Raw genomic sequence first — 15,000 nt, 5'->3', positions numbered from 1 at the left:
AGATGTGCTGTGCCACAAAACACCCTCCAGGTCTGAGGTGATAACCTCGGATCTCAGTTGCCAGGCGCTCGCTAAAATCCCCTTCTACGTAGAGCAGATAACAGAACACAGCACTCAGAGCTGTGGCTTCCGCACGTCTACACAGAAAGAGCTGGGGCTGTTTCTCCTGAAAGAAAGGAGCGATCTCCCAAGCAGCAGCCTGACACCCGACTTGCCTCCTGATGGATCTCCGAGGGAGAAGAGGTCACTGGAAAAGCTCTGCTGTATTTCTGAGGCTCCAAAAATGGCTTTTGATGGGTTTTGCTTTTGGACGTGCTGAAGCAGGACTGACTCCAGAGTGCCGGTCGTGAGGTTTAACCCCGTAGAGAAGGATGGCAGGGCAGGGAGAGGTCAGGCCCAGCCGCTGATCTCCCAAAATGGCCTCTTATCTTATCTGCTCCTTTATTGAGGGAATCCAACCATTTGTTGGGATTTTACACGCACACACACACACACACACACCCTTCCCAAACACATACACACACACACACACACACACACACACACACACACACACACACACACACACACACACACACACACACCACACAGCCTTCCCAACCCCATGCTCCTCAGTTTCCTAGCAGGGCGGTCACAGCTGCTTAGCATTTATTTATCCAGAGAAGGAAGGGAATATGCTCACCCAAACTGGTCTTTCAGAACAGATGCATTTTATCAGGCGACACTGCAGGGAGATACAATGCTGCTCGTCTAAATAGATTCTGACATGTTTTGCAGCACATTGGCCTTAGGGGTGGAGGGATGTGTGTGTGTGTATGTGTGTACTGTATGTGTGTGTGTGTGTATGGAAAGAGGGGGTTGGGGGTTCTAGACAGACAGCTCTATTGACGTGAGGCCAAGAAATTGGCCCTATTGTGAGGAGGCGGTGGCACAGTCCCTAGTCACATGTGTCGGGACAAACTCCTTGGCGGGCTTTGACAGATTGGAAAGACACAAACTCATCAGTCTACTGCTGTTTGGCATAACCGTGGCAACACTGTCCCAGCCACCGAGACTCACGGGAGATCGCCTGTCACTGTGTTGCACTCTCGTCCAGCGAGAGAAGACTAAAGTGATGGATGATTCATGACAAAATGAAATTCTGCGAAAGGGAGAGAGAGAGAGAGAGAGAGAGAGAGAGAGAGAGAGAGGGAGAGACAAGAAAGGAGAGCAAGAGAGAGAGTGGGGAAAGAGAATCCCCCCTCTTTCTCAGTTCAACAGTCACCCTCACAAAGATTGATACCAGATCTGTACTCAGTGTGTGAGGAGCAGGGAGGCTTTGTATTTCTATATCATACTATACTGTATTGTATTTAATGTGTGTGTACAAAATGATAGCGTGATATGCAATTACGAATACAATTTTATCTAATTATTTTTGTTTTTGTTTTTCCATTGTGTTTTTCAGAACCATTCAGCATCAATGACTGAAGTCACATGACTAAAGGGACAACACCGAGTGACCTTTGCTTCCCCACAACACTTCTAGGCACAAATGTTTTTGTACTGTGTCATACTGTATAAAGGACAGTATTCTGATGTTCCTAGTTAGAGGCCAATGTTTTGTACATTTTGTATAAGAGAGTGTTGTAGCTTAATCCCCTAATTATGTTAGCTCTGGGCTAGGAGAACAGTACATGTCGGGACATATGCCTTTCTGGTCATGTTTTACATCACAAAGTAAATATATATATAAATATATACAGTCTATATAATGTCATCGAAATGTTGATGTTGTTTACGTGGTATTTGTACAAAGAATTTATTTTATTTCCTTTATTTCTGTACATTTTTGACAAAGGGTCATATTTTGTATTATTTTCTTATCTGTATAAAACATTTTGATCCAATTTGCCTGCAGTTGTTTTCAGGAATGTTTTCGTATTTCTATTTTTGGTGTAACGGAAAAAAAACACACTATGGATCGTGACAAGTGACTTTTGTTTTGCCAGTTTAAATGGCCTTTACTCAGCATGAAATTGCAGAACTGTTTCAATAGCCAGTGATCCCTAACTTGTAGATCTTTCTTTTTTTTTTTTTTATAAGTTAGCATTTCTTTTGGAATGCTAGATATATTTTTCCTCGGTTTGTCCACTGAATAAATAGTCTGTAGCTGAGTTTATAACTTGTGTGGCCTATTTTTCCCTTAGACACATTATATGTAAAGTCTGTTAAACCTCAGTTAAAAATACTTATTTTTGCACTAATTAATTTAATTCAATTGAATTACATTACATCTAGTCTTGTTTACATAACATCTAGTCTTGTTTTTTATTTTCAAATGGAAACATTCAGTTAATATTGTGCAGTATACATTTTACTCATTGGTAAATGCATTGTTGTTTGTGCTACATAAACATTTTTGCAAACTTTTTACATTAAAATGGCCTATTTATTAGCAATGCACATAAGGGCAGAAATCACAGTTTGCTCACTGATTGAAAACCAAGTGTTTAGTTTTTATCTAAATTGTGAGCTTTTCAAGGCTACCATCAGGGGAGCCTTTCAAACAAACAAACAAACAGCATAACCTGCCTTTCACTGTGGATCATCGTCACCTTTGAGGACGCGGAGAGAGACGGAATGGTTAGAAACTTACTGCACTGACGAGCCAGTAGCCTGGCAGGGTTTACACAGGGGTGGTGTGTTTGTGTGTGTGTGTGTGTGTGGGGGGGGGGGGGGGGGGGGGGTACCACACTGATCTTACTTATCAAACAGTGTAGCCGGGGATATATGGCCTTAATGTCTATATTCTAACCATCATTCTGAAGCAGCACAGTGCTTCTAAAGCATCATGGCACTTCTAACCATCACGTCGAACACACAAGGCTGGTAACACAACTCTCTTTTTTTCGGTTCAGACCCTTTTATTCCAATTTCAACATCCAATTCATATCAACATTTTGGTTGCCTTTAGGGACTGTGTGTCAGAAAAAAAAACAATATTTAATGTAAAGCAAAGCACTCAACAGTTAATACCCCCCATGTTTTCTATCCAGTGCCTGAAGGCCCATCTCTTCCCTGCTAAGGAGCAGCCTGAGACCTGGTGGGGTGAGAGAGTCTGGAACCTTATGCAAATGCACAGGTTGGATTCCTGTCCTTGTCAGACTGCTGCCGAGGAACTGACTGCCTCCGAGCTCTTTTTTTAGGAAAGGGGGGGAAAGGGTTGCTGATTGCACCTCTGCTACTGAATCCTAATGCACCTTCGTAGTTCCTTTTCCATTCGATACTTGTCTGTCAAGTGTTCCACCTTTGCCTGGAACCGTCAGCGCGAAGCAAAGGGCACATTCTCCAGAACAACGTTTGGCACCACGCATCAGATCGCCGGCTTGTCCCAAAGGCATCGACAGGGCTGGGTAATGTTTCTACATTGATTCTGGTGAGAAACAAACAGTGATCTACTGCATTGAACCTTGGCATCCTGTACCCCCTCTGTGTACACACACTGTTGTGATAACAACAGCAGTGGATACAGTAATACTGTCGTGGTCTCTTTAAATATGCTCAAAAAGATGCAATATGACCAAAACCTGACAGTTCTACAAAATTGTGCTCTGGTCCAGCAGTTTCAATGGGTCTGGAGAGAGATGCAAACGGTCGTTTATGACTTACGACAAACTCATAATGTACAATTATCATTTTTAAATTCATCCACTTTAGCTTAAGTGCATTCTGATATTGAACAGTCTACAGTGATTTTAAAACAAAACAAAACAACATGAAGTACTCCAGTGTGACATACAAACCAGTCCAGCTGCATGACATTTGACTATATGGTACACCTGAAAGTGGTTTATTTTCACTCTATCTACAGTTTTGAGTAACGATATGAGTGATAGTTGATGGACACGATGAAAACAAACAGATCATGTCTTTGCTAAAGAAAAAGGAGATCCAGAGAAAATGTAACAAGACTTTGCATGCTTTTGATTGGTGCTGAAGGGTTTCTTATTTTTAATTAGGCCTCATTATACACTTTGAGCTCTGTAAACTTTACTCATTAATTAATTTACTGAGTGATAACAGGTTGAACAAATTGCAACATCATGAGACCACATCAGTGGCAAACTAAGTTAACAATGGTGTTCAGTCTTTTTTTAAACACCAATTATCTCACCGGGAAAGGTTTAGTTTTGGTTTGTCATTCCAACACCTGAAGACATTTCAAATGAAAAGGAAAAACCTTTCTTTTTAAAAAAAAAATAAATAAAAAATCCCTCACAGGACTCATGCTTTCTTTCAACTGGAGGCAAAGAAGAGTAAAAAAAAGATAAGGAATGGCTTTGCACAGTGCATCAGTATGCAGAGAGAGGGCCATCATACATCACATTTTGACACCTTCAGTGAATGCTTGTCTCTGAGACACAAAACCCCTATCCTTCACCAAAGTAACCCTCCTTCCCAGGCACTGATCTACGCACTTGTTATTGTGTCGTGTCATCGCCATCATCTCTTTGAGAGAGAAGGAATAAAAAAGACTATTCATTCAAATCTGCACCCTCCCCTCGCCCTTCCGTCCCTGTCTTCATCATGGCTCAAGGTGCTCCACAAAAGGAATTCTGATTTGCTTACAAAAAAATCCGACTTTTCGAAATAAAAGAAAACCACCGCACACCGTCGTGTCGTCGAGATAGACGTCCCGTGGCTGATGAGGGTCTGGCCCTTCAGATGCCCCAAACGGCAGAGACATGCTCTGACAAACGCAGGCTACAGGGGAGGGCTAGCTAGCCTTGGCCGAGCGATCTCTTCTCCTCCGTAACTCCGTCCGCACACAGCTGCATCTCCGCAGCTCTAGGAGGAGGACTCGGTTGGAGGGTTTCGTTTGGTTTGCTGGTACTGCTCCAGCTCCTTTTTCCTCTTCATCGCCAGCTGCAGCTGCTGCTTAATGATCTGGATCTGCGTCTCTAGGTCCGTCAGCTCCTGGACGATGGGGTTCCTGGCTAAGCCCAGCAGGTCCGTCTTGCCGTTGGACGCTAACGTGGCCTGCAGGGGGGGCTGTCTGTTCACCTGCAGCGTTTGCAGCTCCTTGCACTGGCACTCCACGTCGTTCTGCTGCTGAACGCCCTGATTGGACGGCTTCCGCCGGTTGCAGTTGGAATTCTCAGTGGCATTCCATTGGACTTGTTGGTTATTCCCGACGTTGCACCTTGGCAGAAACAGAAAACAGAGAGTCAGTCCATTGTGTCTGAGTGTCTCTGCAAAATGGTAGCATGTTAGAAAATGACAGATTTTTAACTATCAGTTTCTTAACATTCAATATGTGGTAGCATGTAGTAGCATTACGGATGGTAGTAGCAAATACACTTTTTTTGTAAACCCATAGTGCTACAATTCACATCACACAATTGGTCAAACAGTACATTTTCTAATTTGTTCATTAGACACTTAGTAACCGAAATGCTGCCGTAAAATCGCTACAGTATTTTACAACCACTAACAAGTGTACTTTATTGTAGTAGGAACATTACATTGCTCATGCAACAACTTTTACTCTTATTTGTACTGTACGCCCCTACACATTCTTACTCCTCCCCTACTGCCCTTCTCCCTTTGGTTGGTCCAGCTTCCATTTAGCCAGCAAGTCCAACTACTCTCTCTGCCCTTCTCTGTTGTCCTCCACATTGAAAATAATTCATCCAAAAGTTTCCTTTTACAGTATCGTTGATGTCAATGTGAATATAGCAAAATTACTTCAAATGATATTAGGCTAGGTCTCCAACTGAGACTGAAAAAAAGGTGTGGTTGGTCTCACTCTTTCTCAATCTTTCAGCAATCTATGTGTGCTGATCTGTGAGTTGCTACGTCAGCTAAATTAATGGAATTTGAAAAATGGACGGCTGTAGGATTTCACAAATAAAAGTGGATTGGTTAAGCAGCATGAATTGTCTTAAAGGTATGGTCCACAACAGATGGATATTGTGCTAATTATGTTTGCAGTTTTGAACATGCAAACAATATGCACATGCACACATACTCACAAACACAGTATAGTACAAGCACCTGCTAATTTAAATCTGCACATCTTGATTTTCTTGTGATTAATGAGTTGTTTACTGGCTTATGTGATTGCAGAAGTAATTATGTTTTGAGTGTATGTGATGCATGTGTGTATGTGAAACACACCTTTGGAGAATCTATAAGAATTTGATGTAATTATAAGTTGACTTAACAATATTTAACATTTAGAATGTTTCAAACGTTTTATACCAGTCAAACAGAAAACCCAAAAGAGGCATTTCTTTAGCACAGCTGTGTCTGAATCATTCAGCAAGAGTTGTCAGCATTAGAAGTCAACACAACCCTGAATGGAATGGAAATCAGTTGTCTCTGGACTTAATCTCATCTCGAAGGGGCAAGTCAACTGGGATATCACCTGTTCAACCTGCCTACCAGTGTCTATCAATTTGATACTGAACAGTTAATTACTGAATAACCTTGTTTGTGATATTCATGCGACTGATCTAGAACTATTGTTGAAATAATGCTATGGCTAAAGCTGTCTGGGAAATTTATTCCAGATGCAAACTCAAGGTTATTCCATTTACCGATCTACAACCACACATGCTATCAGTTTGTTGTTTAATAAATATGATAATATCATAAGTTACAAAACATTCTGAGCCACTGTCATATGTACAAGGATTAAGTTCAACACCAAAGGTTCCTCTTTTACATTTGCCATGTGTGTTAGGGTTAGAGGAAGGTCACAGACTACAATCAGCTATCATCTGGGTGTTGCAAAGACAATCTATAATTGTACACATGGTGTCCATACGCTTTAAATAGAGTGTGATTCAACTGGAGTTTGTGCTGAACACCGTCTGTTGAGTAGGAGGCTTAAACAGAAAAGCTTTACCTTTTTTCTGGTTTTGCAACTGTGGGCAATTTATCTTCATTGAAGGAGGAATTAAGTGCTCGATGTAATCTCTAGAAGGCAGAAAAAGTAATTTAAGGAATTATAGATGAAAACTGAGCGGTGCAAAGCAGCGTTATGACTTCTTATTCTAGCTGATCATTTACTTAGTGGGCCATTAAACTCGTGATAGATCATGCAGATGGCATCGTGGTCAACTCTGAAATCCAAACGTGCAGACTCCCACCAGGGCTTCTTCAGGGAGGCACCACAGCCCACAGACGGTCAGCAAAAGCAGCTCTTGGTTGTGGTTGTGGATAAACTCTGTGGTGGCTCCACCGTAAATATGTGGAGTCATAGTACATTGTGGAGTAGCACTAGCAGTACAGTAATTTCCTGTATATTAGCTATGTTGTGTGTAAACCACAGGGGCAGTGTTTCATGCAAATTCAAAAAACAAAACCTTGTATTAGCCACACTCATATATCAACTACAGTGCCCAATAGCCCAATGAATCAGAATCCGATCGTGCTTTAATCGTAAAGCTTCTTGAGAGAAAGGAAATCCATTCCCATGTATAGCACACCCTGTGTATTAGCCTCATAGCTAAAGACATTTCTCAAAAAAATCAATGTACAAAACTCAGTTAACAGTTAGTAGATATAGTCACAGTACTTTTATTTGTTGTTGTTAATGTTGTTGTTGTTGTTGTGTAGTCAATATGAAGGACAGACCTGACTGGTGTGGAGCCAATATGTGTACTGCGGTTTGTCCTTGATTTTGGGAATGACCCAGCGGTGGACGATGTGCTCGGCCAGAGTGGTGAGAAGAGACAGTGCGACGCCTCCGCACAGCATCACAAATAACCCTGAGAAGTGCTTAATCCCCATCTGCAACGTCTAGGGACCACACAGACAGACAGAGCGAGGGATAGAGAGAGAGAAAGGAAGACAGACAGAAAGACAGAAAGAGAGAGAGAAAGGAAGGAAAACAGAAATCAGAATCAGCTTTATTGGCCAGGTTTGCGTAAAAAAACAAACAAGGAATTTGACTCCGGTTAACTTTATTCTCAAAGTACAACACTCCGACAAATAAAACATAAAATAATAAAAGAATGAAAAACAGAAAGAATGGAATATAATGAAGACAATCCAGACACATGAAATCAATGATGAAATGAAGGATAGGAAAGTAAGGAGGGATAATGAAATAATAATAAGACGGAGGACAGACAGGGCGATGGAAGATGGACAGACAATGCACAGGGAGGGAAGTAAGTAAACAGCAGAAGGCTTTTAACATTCTGAGGCCGCACTCATTTCAGCCTACAGTGGCTTCATTAACACACAGGTTACTTCAGCAAGGCTGCTCTTGGTTGGGCAATCATCTACACATGCATACACAACGAAGCCAAACATATTTCAACATCTCATCAACATTCCATCAACTATTCCTTGAAATTAGCATCAGCAAAGTGAAGGTGGGGGGGGGGGGGCTACCTGTGTGACAGCGAAACTTCTTTTTCCACAAGGAACCACTTTGTACCACTTGTCGTGAAGCATGTCCATGAAGCCGTCAGACTTGTACTGACTGACCAGCTCGGAGATGTTAGACGTGAGGGGGGAGTTCTGCTTGAGGCCAATGCCGTAACCTGTGTACAACATTTATACTTTGCATTAATATTCATTTAGCAGACGCTTTTTATCCAAATTGACTTTACATAATGAGGAATAACATTCAAGCCATAATGCAGATGAGATCTTTGGGGAGAATAATTATTATAAAAAGTTAACCTTGTAACACATACCACAACAATTTATTACCACATTCAGTAGTCATTGGTTAAAGGGGATCACACACGTTTTGGTTAATGTTGACAACTGGTGTTAGAAAAGCCGTTAGAAACATTGTTATACCAATGCCTGCCATCTCACCATACTGTTTTTTTGGTGAAATCTACTGCTACTACAGTATGTACCTGTCTCTGTACTGCTGCACAGTTACTACCAGTCCCACCCTCCCATCAGTTGATTTGTATTTAGTTGGTTTAGAAATGTCTATGACGTTGGGCTCTTTACCACTAACATTTAGACCCAATTTGACCTTCCTTCCTTCTTAATAAGGCATACAATATCTGGCGTTGTGAGACTAGACCTACGATCACAATGCTTAGAAATACAATGTGCACTGAGAGGGAAATGAGCTGAAGTTGAAGTAATGAGTTGAAGTAAAAATTCTGGAGTTCAGAAAGTCAATTTAACGAAAATGTTCATATATAATACATCTGTATTCATTTAACGGTACTATTTAACAAAACTTCCCCTAGTTGAACACTCCTAAGTGAATTTAAACATAATCGAATTCACTTCAAAGTTATCTGCCAATTCCACATGTCCCCAATTGAATATTCTTTAAACGTTCTACTTAAAGGTAGGGTATGGAATGAGCTTTTTTGGCCATTTTTGCAAAATCACTTGAAATCCTATTCCTAACCCACTTATAGCCACTAAGTTGGAAGCACTGAAATGGAAATTAAACACGTCAATCATCTGCGGAACAGGCAGGGCTCGAAAAACTCCAGCCAATAGAATTCCTCACCCCATACCATCATTTCACAGCTCGATCGTCAATCTAACGTCTTACTCCTCTTCCTACTCCCCCTCCCCACCGCGCGCGACCCTTTCGAAAGCTGGTGACCGCCAGTCAGTGCTGAAACGAAACCAACTGCCTGCTGCTGCACGTCCATGTTCCCCTCTTGTTGTGTCACTTCATTTCTATACAAACTAACTAAGGCAGCGGATACCTACGGAAACTCAATCACCCACGCAATAAATAAGCTATGTAGCAAAAATTACATTTTACCATGACACGAAGAGTGCTGTAAACATGAAATCGAAACTTAACAGCTTGGACCTACGGTGGAATAGGCGAACCAACGGGGCAGCACTAAACTCGGATATTTCAGGATATAATCGCCCTGGTAAGAACAAACCAGATTCTGTTCAAATATACACACCTATGGCTACTGAACCATATGTACTACAACCCTTTGGAGGTGAATAGCCTAAAGAATGTAATTGGGGAAGTTGATGTGAGTGATTGTATGGAGACTAGAGCTCATAGTGCTGTAGACGCCAGGATGGCATTTCATTTAGCCTGGCTCGCTCTCGCGCTGCGCATTTGAATTGTCGCTCGTGCATGGAGGGCGGGACTTGAGGTTGTATATGTTCAAACTCTGCCGTCCGTTTTGCTAATTCCGTACCCAACCTTTAAGAATCCCTTGATCAAGAATCCTTTTAAGACCCCCCACCGAACCATTCGGGTTATCAGATACTGTACATATAAGTTTATAGTGACAAGCAACAACTTGAACTGCATGGAGTTGGCCTATGCTGCCTGTCTACACAAAGTACTCCTGAAGAAAAAGAAACTCATACTGTAACTCCAAAACATAGACATTGCTGTAAAGGCGTAAAGGAAAGGGTCTCTTGAGGAATTGTCTCCTACACCCAGCGAAGGAACCTGAGATTATCATTGCAGCTGCCAGCGTCTGCATCACTGCCATGCAATTAGGACGTGCGTGCATCTCATCTCTAAACAGTCATCTGTTTACCTTCAATGGCGAATGGTTTTCCCACTGTGAGCAGTTTACACTCTGCATCAATGGATACTTCATAATCCAAAAGGGCTTTGTCCATAATAAAGGCATCAAGCTTCTGGGGATCCTCTCTAGAATGACAGGACAAGTCGAACTGTTTAGAGACAGACAGTCTACAGGACAGTTTCATTTGGCATTTTATGAAATGATCATTTTGAATATCATACGGCATGTCTCACATAATTGCATTTCACAGGTTATTAGCCTAAGAACCAAGAGTCCAGATCATGCATCATTTACCCAGTGCCAAGTAATCCAGTTCCAGGTTGGTTTTTAAGGATTTTAAATCCACTGTGCAAAATACAGCACATTCTTATTCTGCTTATCACACGCACAATGAAAAGTCACACAAAATGAGACAGTGAACTGAGGGAAAGAGAGGGAGTAAAAGAGTGTGAGAAAGCAAGAGAGAGAAAGAAAATGTCCGGGCTACCTGGATGGTTGGATCTAATCTAAAAAAAAGAAACATTCTAGTTCTTCTGGGGAATTAAGAGCAAGAAATTGCCCTCGATCAAACAGGAAACTCTTGTGCAGGTGTTCAACCTGCAGGCCCCAAACTCTATTAGAAGAGACTTCATCCTGAACAGGTGAAGCCCAGCAACACTCCTGGCCCTCTACTTTATCCTGAACAGGTGAATCTTTATACTTTATCCTGAACAGGTGAATCTTTATACTTTATCCTGAACAGGTGAATCTGTATACTTTATCCTGAACAGGTGAATCTGTATACTTTATCCTGAACAGGTGAATCTTTATACTTTATCCTGAACAGGTGAATCTGTATACTTTATCCTGAACAGGTGAATCTTTATACTTTATCCTGAACAGGTGAATCTTTATACTTTATCCTGAACAGGTGAATCTGTATAGGCTACTTTATCCTGAACAGGTGAATCTTTATACTTTATCCTGAACAGGTGAATCTTTATACTTTATCCTGAACAGGTGAATCTTTATACTTTATCCTGAACAGGTGAATCTGTATAGGCTACTTTATCCTGAACAGGTGAATCTTTATACTTTATCCTGAACAGGTGAATCTGTATACTTTATCCTGAACAGGTGAATCTTTATACTTTATCCTGAACAGGTGAATCTTTATACTTTATCCCGAACAGGTGAATATTTATACTTTATCCTGAACAGGTGAATCTTTATACTTTATCCAGAACAGGTGAATCTTTATACTTTATCCTGAACAGGTGAATCTGTATACTTTATCCTGAACAGGTGAATCTGTATACTTTATCCTGAACAGGTGAATCTGTATACTTTATCCTGAACAGGTGAATCTTTATACTTTATCCCGAACAGGTGAATCTGTATACTTTATCCCGAACAGGTGAATCTTTATACTTTATCCCTAACAGGTGAAGCCCGGCAACAATGCAGGCTTTCTATTTCATCCTGAAAAGTTGAAACCTGGCAACAGCGCAGGCTTGCTATAATATCCTGAACAGGTGAAGAACAGAGGATTGGAGTGGTTTTTCAAGACAAACTGATCTAGTGACCTTGTTTGCATCGTTACGCTGCTGTCGGACAGGTTCTCTAGTTTCCAGCTCCGGCCATTCATCACGCATGAAAGTAATAGGCCTGAGTTGTGATTATCACATCCCCGGAGAAGAGTGTAGAGGCAGGGCGAAGCAAAGGACATATCTGTGCTTAAAAACGCAATCAATCACACGCCTCCACGCGCGGGCCTTTCCCTCCTAATGGTTATGACTCACTTGAGATGGTCGATGCCGTCGGGAGTGGCGGGAGCGTTGTACCGCCTCATGTACTCGTGCATCTCGGGGAAGCTTTTCTTCACGTAATCCTCGGCGCTGCTCTCTCGGACCGTCCCGAAACGAAAACCCTGTGACGGATGATGAAGCTGGAGATAGGAAATAAATAAACAAATAAATAAACAAATAAATAAATAAGGCAGAGGAGATGGAGCACATCACGATTTCGGGATTACTGGGGTCTACAGTGCTTTTCTTATTGATTTCCCTGGGGAATCTATAAGGCAATGATGCTGGTGAATAAAATACAAGCTTGAGTTTTAAAGTCTGCTTGGTCTAGTAAGGATGATGGAAGTTGAGGGTGAAACTCATGTCTTTTTAGTTACAAAAGTTCAAATACTGAAAAACTAATATTATCACGTGCTTCTGTACCTGCATACTGTGCATTACTGTATCCTACTGTGCCTGCATGTTGTTATACCTTACTGTTTCTATGTGTTACTGTACTTTATTGTCCCTGTGTGTTACTATAACTTACACTACAACTGTGGTACGGTAATGTGTTACTTTACTCTGTGTGACAGCTTTTGTTATAGCTAGTTTTTGTCATCTCAATGAACTCCTATTAACAACTTAAATGTGTTTACGACAGCCGTCGTTTACCTTTGTGTCATTAAATGCTGCACTTTACTCAGGGTCATTAAATGTGTTTCAGACATAAGTTAGAGTAGCTGTACTTAACTTTGGGTCATTAAATGTGTTTAAGACTGAAGTTAGAGTAGCCATTGTTTACCTTTTGGTCACTAAATGTGTTTACGACATAAGTTAGAGTAGCTATACAGTACTTTACTTGGGGTCATTACATGTGTCTCAGACATAAGTTAGAGTAGCCATAGCCTACCTTTGTGTCATCAAATGTGTTTCAGGTGTCAGTTAGAGTAACCGTAGCTCACCTTGGGGTCATGTATCCCTGAGAGCTGTTCGTAGGTCTTCTCCCCGACCATGACGGCGGCCAGGTTGGCGGTGTACGTGGACAGGCAGAAGAGGCAGAAGATGGCCCACAGGTTCATCAGGAAGCGCCCGGTCCAGCACTTGGGCGGCTTGATGGACGCCGTGCGTCCGAACAGGATGGAGTAGCACACGTTGAGCGCCGAGGAGAAGGAGAAGACGCGGTCGCGATTGCGCCCCCTGGGGGTCATGCCGAACGGGCTCCGCCACTCGTAGATGGTGAGGAAGACGGCGGTGACGTGCAGCGAGACGAAGATGCCCAGCCACATGGACCAGTGCAGCGGCCACATGAAGGCGCCGATGGGCGCGGCCGTGTCCCGTGTGCGCACCAGGATGCCCAGGCTGGTGGAGAAGAAGGGCGACGTGAAGTCCATCACCTGGCTGCGCGCCGAGTTGATGCTGAAGGAGCCCACGGCCAGGTGCGCCGCTCCGCTCTGCAGGTCGCCGACGAGGCCCGTCCAGCGGCCGTGCTTGTGCGTGCCGTACTTGCCGTCGCCCACGATGTAGAGGTCAAAGTCGAAGTTCATGTCCTCGGCCAGCTTCTCCAGCAGGTCGATGCAGTAGCCGTAGCAGCACTTCTTGTGCTCCAGGGGCACCGTGTCGTTGACGACGCCCTTCCGCAGGACGCGGAAGAGGCGCTCGAGCAGCGCCGTGTCGTTGGTCAGCGGGTCCAGGCACAGCTGTCCGGCGGGGCACTGGCCGTCCTCGTCCACCTGTGGTCAAAATTATTCCAAGGCAACTGGTGTGAGACTGCAGCTTTATTCACGATACCGGGAGCATGTTACCCACATGAAGTCAAAGTAACAAGCCCCCACATCTGTGGGCGAAGCCTGTTCTTATACCCTTAACACACACACACACACACATGGAACATCACCAGATACACTTCAGTGAGTCTTTAACCACCTGGTGATTAACAGAGATAAGAATGTTTACAAGAACTCCTCAACCATGTTTGTGTTTGTGTGCCATGGGTTCACCATGGGGTCACCTCCACATTCCTAAGGCCAGGATGGCAACTAGAGTTAATTATATATGTAAGCTATAGTAAATGGTTAATACAATGGGAAACATATAAAATTTATCCCACACACCTCGCGTGTGAAGACGAACGGGTGCTCCACGAGCGTGACCACGCGCAGGTGCAGGCGCGACGAGTGGCGCCAGTCGCCGCCCTGGTGGTGCGGCCGGCGCTCGTTGGGCCAGACGCCGTAGTCCATGACCACGCGGCCGTGCTTCCAGCTGCCCAGCCGCGTCCACATGGGGTTGCCCACCGGGTCGTGCTGCAGGTTCCAGATGAAGTGGTGGCTCTCCGACGAGATGACCATCTCCTCGCCGACGGCCACGTAGCCGCTGAGGCCCTCGAACGACGTGTTGGCCAGAAACCTGCAGCGCAGGGGACAGCGTTAGGACAGGCAAGCTATTCAGAGGTGCGTTCAAATTCGCAAACATAGGCAAACGTTCGTGATGAACATGTTTTCTTTGAACTGTTAAATTTGAACGATTTGGTGTTAACATTCCATTCTAACAGTAATTGCATTGTTGCGTTCGTCAAACTCACATCCAGTTCCACTGTATGTTCGCGGCGCACCACCTCCTCAGACTGTTTGCGATTGTTAGCAAACGTTCGCCAAAAACTCAAGGCTAACGGAATACTGTTGGCGAACGTTAGCAAACGTTCGCCTATGTTCGCCTATGTTCGGTGAACTTGAACGCAC

The 15,000-nt window shown here is 43.2% G+C and overlaps 2 protein-coding genes across 2 annotated transcripts in view; one reads left to right on the top strand and one right to left on the bottom strand.

The window, feature by feature from the left end:
* The window catches only part of plppr1 (phospholipid phosphatase related 1), a 43,955-nt gene extending 41,799 nt beyond the window's left edge, over positions 1-2,156 (top strand). Inside the window, exon 8 of the mRNA XM_062554177.1 lies at positions 1,448-2,156. Coding sequence (XP_062410161.1) covers positions 1,448-1,480 — 33 coding nt within the window. The 3' untranslated portion in view covers positions 1,481-2,156. The remainder of the gene's footprint in view (positions 1-1,447) is intronic.
* Positions 2,157-4,830: 2,674 nt separating this feature from the next.
* The window catches only part of grin3a (glutamate receptor, ionotropic, N-methyl-D-aspartate 3A), a 20,029-nt gene continuing 9,859 nt past the window's right edge, over positions 4,831-15,000 (bottom strand). Inside the window, exons 3-10 of the mRNA XM_062554802.1 lie at positions 14,377-14,668; positions 13,228-13,995; positions 12,278-12,423; positions 10,506-10,621; positions 8,392-8,543; positions 7,627-7,791; positions 6,896-6,966; positions 4,831-5,185 (exon numbers count right to left, since the gene is read on the bottom strand). Coding sequence (XP_062410786.1) covers positions 4,831-5,185; positions 6,896-6,966; positions 7,627-7,791; positions 8,392-8,543; positions 10,506-10,621; positions 12,278-12,423; positions 13,228-13,995; positions 14,377-14,668 — 2,065 coding nt within the window. The remainder of the gene's footprint in view (positions 5,186-6,895; positions 6,967-7,626; positions 7,792-8,391; positions 8,544-10,505; positions 10,622-12,277; positions 12,424-13,227; positions 13,996-14,376; positions 14,669-15,000) is intronic.

This window comes from Sardina pilchardus, chromosome 14 (assembly GCF_963854185.1).
Source record: "Sardina pilchardus chromosome 14, fSarPil1.1, whole genome shotgun sequence".
In the NCBI taxonomy this organism is placed as follows: domain Eukaryota; kingdom Metazoa; phylum Chordata; class Actinopteri; order Clupeiformes; family Clupeidae; genus Sardina; species Sardina pilchardus.
This window is presented reverse-complemented; position numbering and strand designations above follow the sequence as displayed.